Source organism: Marmota marmota, unplaced genomic scaffold, assembly GCF_001458135.2.
Source record: "Marmota marmota marmota unplaced genomic scaffold, marMar, whole genome shotgun sequence".
Lineage (NCBI taxonomy): Eukaryota > Metazoa > Chordata > Mammalia > Rodentia > Sciuridae > Marmota > Marmota marmota.
The window spans coordinates 5,405,582-5,412,002 of record NW_025999924.1 but is presented as its reverse complement, the minus strand read 5'-3'; the positions used below and the strand labels follow the sequence as shown (position 1 = coordinate 5,412,002).

Genomic DNA, 6,421 nt, shown 5'->3' with positions numbered 1-6,421 from the left:
TGACAGACCATGCCCTGTGATTTCTATCTGAGTGGGTGGGGAAGGAGACACACAGTTAACATACCACGCTGCTGTCTAGCTTTCTCTGTTCACCCTCAACCTATAAAATAACCAGGAAAATGATTCTTACCACAACATAGTCACGAAGGGGATATGAACGGGAACTCGAATCCTTCTTCCTCTGTCTGTGCACCTACTTCCTTCTTCACCGTACTGTCATATGGTTTGGTTGTGATTACAAATGCCAGATTCTTTTTTTTTTTTACAATTCTTTTTTTAATTTGTTTTAATTAGTTACACATGACAGTACAATGATCTTGATATATCATACATTTGAATCAGATGGGATATAATTTCTCATTTTTCTGAGTGTACAGGTTGCAGAATTACATTGGTCATGCAGTCACGTATATACCCACAGCAATAATAATGTCTATTTTATTCTGCTGTCCTTCCATTCCCCACTTCCCCTTCCCTCCCCTCCCCTCCTATCACTTCTCTCTACCCAATCTAATGTGACCCACTTCTTCTTTTTTTTTTTTTTTTTTTTTTTANCTTCAACTACTCACATTGATGGAGTCTGTTCTCTTTGAAAGTACAATGTGAGAAATTTTTGACATTTGAAATTTTTATTTCCAGACCTAGCATTATTAAGGCTTGCAGCTTTAGAAAGAAAACACATGCTTTAAAATGTGATGAAGTATGAGGCCATTCCAGAGAAAGTAAGTTGGCTTTTAACTCCTGTATTGTCAAATAGCCAATTAAATAAGATTTTAAAATTTTAAAACAATGTTCAGTGTTTAGATAAAACATCTGTCATCATGTCATACTGGCACATCTATTTAGTACATTTAACAGAAACTAAATTATAAGGTGGTTAGGACAGCAGATTTGGAATCAGCTGACAAACAAGGTGGGATACTCAAGGAAACTCTAGATAAGATTACTTATCTTTTCAGCTTTGAAAAATGACAGGTATAATTCATACAGTTCCTTTCATATTTTGAAAGGAAATCTTAAAGTATCAATTTTAGTAAATCTATATCCATATCCCTAAAGACTTTCTAGCTGTACTTATCAATATCTGGAAGCAGTATTGAGTAAACCACATGCTTAGTTCTTAGTTTTAAACATTGTTTTTGGAAGGAATATTTTGTAAATTCAAGGGAGGCTGCAGTTACTAGAAAAATACATTTTTTCAATATATCATAAAGTCTGAGTTATTACTGAGTCTGATTCTCAAAACTTTCAACTCTAGGGCAATTGGGAACTTTGAAAAAAATTATTAGCAAGAATGCAAATAGATTAGAAGACCCAAATCTACAGTTGTACTTAGTGAAAGGTTTCCTTCCTTCCTTCTTTTCTCCCCCTACTTTCTAAACTTCCAGCAGCCATATAACATGTACTCCAAAGGATGAGATTGATTGATTCTTTGACCAATCAGAAGAATGAAAAAGTTCTATGGATAAGCAGAAGACGATACCTGGGGGGTATAGTCTATATTCTATGTAGTCTAGTTCTATATGTTGAGAAGTATGGGAGTAGCAAATGGGAAAAGAGAAACAGGAAGGAAGAAAAAGAGAAAACATACGTCAGAGGAAAGACAATACCAACAGAAGAGGCAGGTGCTGATAGACAGGAGCTGAGAAGAGAGTGGTAAGAAATACACAATGTAGAACTGCAATATTCATAAACCCCCAAATTCACTATATTATTAATTTAAAATGTGTTTATTGAGCTAATACTATGTGCTTGCCCTAGAAAAATCCTGAAAGATGCAAAGATGAATAAATACATCTCTGTCTCTATGCTCCAGGTGCTCTTTGGTGGTGTGTATGGGAGTATGGGCATAAGTATGTGATGTGTTTGTGATGTTCTGTATGCATGTAAACAACATAGTAGGAGCACAAAAAAGGAGTCACTTTTACTTAGGCAGGGAGTGGAGGAAGGAAGACTAGAAAAGGTTCCATGTAAGAAGCAACACTTGAATTTAGCCTTGAAGCTTACATACTTCTTACAATTTCTGGTAGAGTTCAATGGAAATATTTAAAGTAATAATTAATAATCTTACTAGCCTCAATAAAAAGTGATCATAATTGGTATATAAGCCATCTAGGTTTCTGTGTTCAATGCGACTCGTGTATACCTTAAGACTTAACTCAGTGATGTGATCTACTTTGAACCCTTCTTTGATCTCCATGGTCTTAAGGTGTTCTTATATGAATGACCATATTACCTTGGGTTGTATGTAGTCTGTGAGCTGCTCTTAGACTATACTGCTTTCCACCACACACAGTTTTCCCTACTACTGGATTTTAAGTTCCTAAACATCCTTAAAGCACTTCTATTGTGTATTGTGGCATAAATAATTGAACTTTTAGTTGTGAAATTAGTGAATATATTTGGGAAGATTCTTATCATAAACGTTGTAAGGATTATCTCATTATCTGGAAATATGCAATACTCATATCTGGGCCCTTCTGTATTACAGAATTTTGAGTAGTGTATCTAGGATACAATTCAGCCTGTCCCAAGGACTACTTTATTTTCCTATTGAAAGTTAAGTACATTTATATGCTAGGGAAGAAGTGTGTAGGAATTGTCTTTGGATCAGGCATGCATTCAGAAAAATATTTCCTGTGATTGGGAAATAGCAATTTGGAGGGATTGTGATATAGTGCTAGCCTTTGCTACTCAAGAGACCTTATTAGGGAGAATGAAAATAACTTAAAATGGTATGGAATACACCTGAGAAGGTTGTTTCAGTGCTGTACCATCTTAGGAGGAAAATTCCACACTCTTTTCCTGTCTTTGAAGTGTGTACCCACGCTAGGTTTTGTTCTTTAAGGCTGTAATTCCTCTTATTGGCTACACATCTGAACCCTTAGTTCTCACCCTAAATCCACTGAATCAGAATTTCTGAGCCTAGGACATGGGAATCTGTGTTTGTATGAAATTCTCTAAGCAATTTGGTTGATGAACCAAGCCAGTGAGTTCCTGGTAAATTACATGTCAACTGTATTAAGTATATGATATTAATTCTAAAATACAGGGTTGTAAGATGGACTGTTTCCTCATTAAACCCATCCACCAGTCAGTCAATGTTGATTAATGGGAGAACATCTAAAGACCTGAGGTTTAAACTTCTGTTTTTATTATGGGGTCCATATTTTCACCAATATTATGGAGTACTATAGTTTACTCTCTTAGAAGTTCATCTTACCTGTCCCATAAATTTTCTGTGGATGCAGAGATTTGTTTTATTCTAGTAATTCAAAGTGCAGGTCAGGATGATTGTGAGAACTCCTCACTCAGCAAATGGAAAGAGTTATGGCATATGAGTGCAAACTATTATTGTTGCCATTATCTCTGCCTACTAATTACCTGAACACCAGTTTATCCACTAAACTTCAACTTTTAAATTGAGATTTTGAGGAATTTATAATCTTATCTGTCAATAATATTTTTTAAAAATTTGTCTTTTAATGTTTACATGGTCAAATGTACCAAATACAATATTGTAATGTATGATGATTAGATCACACATATAAAGAGCGATCCTTTCTGGATCTGTCTCCAGGTCTTTGGGAAGGATTGAGGAGGAATACAGAAAATCTACACATAAAACTATGAAGCAATTTTAATTTAGTAAAAGAAGACCCCAAGACTTATAAAATAAAGTGCCTTTGAAGATTAATGTTGGCCAAATGCAATTTAAGAATTATATTAACAAATAATGGAAATAAGGAAAAATTAAATTTGAAAAATTTCATATTAAACAAAAAAATGCTTAAAGACTTCAATTTAGGATTTACAGCAGAAGTATAGGTTTCCCAACTAAGAGGAAAATAGAAGAGATTCCTTCCTCTCAAGAATCTGATAATGTATTAATAATCAACCCAATAATAGTTTAAATTTTTAGAAAAAACCTGAAAAGTACAAATTACCCTGATATTCAGATAATATTCAGAAATCATATTAAAATAAATTCACTGGGACTTTAATGGGTTGTTAAATCACAACTGGATTCATTAAAACATTTTAGACATTATAAGAAGATTGCACTGGTCTTTTCCAAGTTGTTAGTATCTCAGAAGCACTTGCATAAAGAAGTATTGCTGATCACCAGATGTAATAAAACTGAGTTATTCTAAAAATTTTAGATACTCTTAGGATTACTATCCTGGTACTTACAAAGATGATACAGCTGTATTTCTCCACAATGAAATCCTTGCATAAGAGAAAGATCCCAAATCATGACCAATAGAAATTATTCAAGACATATTATTATGCCAAGAAATAGAAATAAAATTATCCTTGCCAAATTGTAGAGGAATACCATTAATTTGATATGACATTGTGTCTCTGTGTCAAAAATTAGGCATTATCTGTGGGTTTGCTGTTTCCGAGCATGATGAGGTTTAATAAGTAAGATGTTGAAATATGTTTGACCAGCAGAACTCCACCATGAGCTGGAAATTAGTTGATGTATGTACAACATTAATCAAATGATGGTTGTTTCATTATGCTTACTTAAAAAGGGAAACAATTAAAATTCAGAGCTATTGAAGTAGTAAAGAAATTCACATTCACTGTTCAGAAAGCCAGATATAGTAATACCTTTAAAGATGTAACATTTTATTTTCCTGGTGCATGTGTGTATATGGATATTATTGGCATGTATATTATTTTTATATGATTATACATTATATCCATACAAAGATATAAACAACCCCAAAATACCTAGCTAATAAGACATGGTTACTAAATAATAAATGCTTTTCACAGATTTGAAAAGTCTGCTGTTGTTGAGTATTTTAGCAAGAACTAGATTTTTAAAGCTTGAAAATTCTAGCTATCCATTCTGAAATGACATGTCTCATGATTTTACTCCTTGTCACTTATTTCATTTAAGTAAGCTTAACTTTTGTTGAGCCCTCTATAAGAAGAAAATAGAAGATGGTATCAGGATTCTCCTTCAGCTGATAGAGATCATGGTGTGGTTAGCAAGACCAGAGCCCAGGATACTTGGATGGAGAGATGGGTTTGCTGGACTACACACTAGGAAGAGTGGACTATTTACCTTAATTCTAGTGGGCGAGAGTCGTACCATCACAAGACCTAGAAAAAGGGAAAATGTCAATCTCTTAACATGCAGTCCCATTCAGAAGCATTTCCTGTGGACAATAGGAGGACCAGCTTCATCATATTCTTGCTTACTGATCCACATCTGCTGGAATGTGGACAGGCTGGCCAGGATGGAGCCCCCAATCCAAACAGAATACTTCCGTTCTGGGGGAGCTATGATCTTGATTTTCATGGTGCTGGGTGCCAGGGTTACAATTTCCTTCTGCATCCTGTCAGCAATGCCTGGGTACATTGTGCTGCCTCCAGACAGCACAGTGTTGGCATAGAGATCCTTACGGATGTCCACATCACATTTCATGATAGAGTTGAAAGTCGTTTCATGGATCCCACTGGACTCAATGCCCAGAAAGGAAGGCTGGAAAATGGCTTCCGGGCACCGAAAGCGTTCATTCCCAATGGTGATCATCTGCCCATCAGGAAGCTCATAGCTTCTTTCAAGCGAAGAGGATGCAGCTGCACTGACCATCTCCTGCTCAAAGTCCAGGGCCACATAGCACAGCTTCTCTTTGACATCCCGCACAATCTCCCGCTCGGCTGTCGTGGTGAAGTTATAGCCTCTTTCTGTCAGGATCTTCATGAGGAAATCAGTCAGGTCTCTACCTGCCAGATCCAGACGTAGAATGGCATGGGGAAGGGCATAACCTTCATAGATGGGCACAGTGTGAGTCACCCCATCCCCAGAATCCATCACGATACCTGTGGTCCGTCCTGAGGCATAGAGGGACAGCACGGCTTGGATAGCCACATACATGGCAGGTGTGTTGAAGGCCTCGAACATGATCTGAGTCATCTTTTCCCGGTTGATCTTGGGGTTGAGGGGTGCCTCAGTGAGAAGAATGGGATGCTCATCTGGGGCCACGCGGAGCTCATTGTAGAAGGTGTGGTACCAGATCTTTTCCATATCGTCCCAGTTGGTGACTACTCCATGCTCAATAGGATACTTTAGGGTCAGGATGCCTCTCTTGCTCTGGGCCTCATCTCCCACATAGCAGTCCTTCTGGCCCATGCCTACCATAACCCCCTGGTGCCGGGGACGCCCTACCATGGAGGGGAACACAGCCCGGGGGGCATCGTCACCCCCAAAGCCTGCCTTGCACATCCCTGATCCATTATCCACTACCAAGGCAGACAACTCGTCATCAATCATGGTATAGGCTAGAATCTCTCAGATGGGCGAGGACAAGTTAAATATAGAGTAAATACTAGACTGTGGTATGCAAGAGAAAGAAGGAATAGTCCTAAGACACTCCAGAACTGCCTTCAAAGAGGGAAG

The 6,421-nt window shown here is 37.3% G+C and overlaps 1 protein-coding gene across 1 annotated transcript; it reads right to left on the bottom strand.

Moving 5' to 3' along the window:
• Positions 1-2,813: 2,813 nt before the first annotated feature.
• Positions 2,814-6,421, bottom strand: Actbl2 (actin beta like 2). The gene has a single exon (XM_015497370.2). It carries the CDS (start codon positions 6,293-6,295, stop codon positions 5,165-5,167), a length of 1,131 nt encoding a protein of 376 aa, XP_015352856.1. The 5' UTR covers positions 6,296-6,421; the 3' UTR covers positions 2,814-5,164.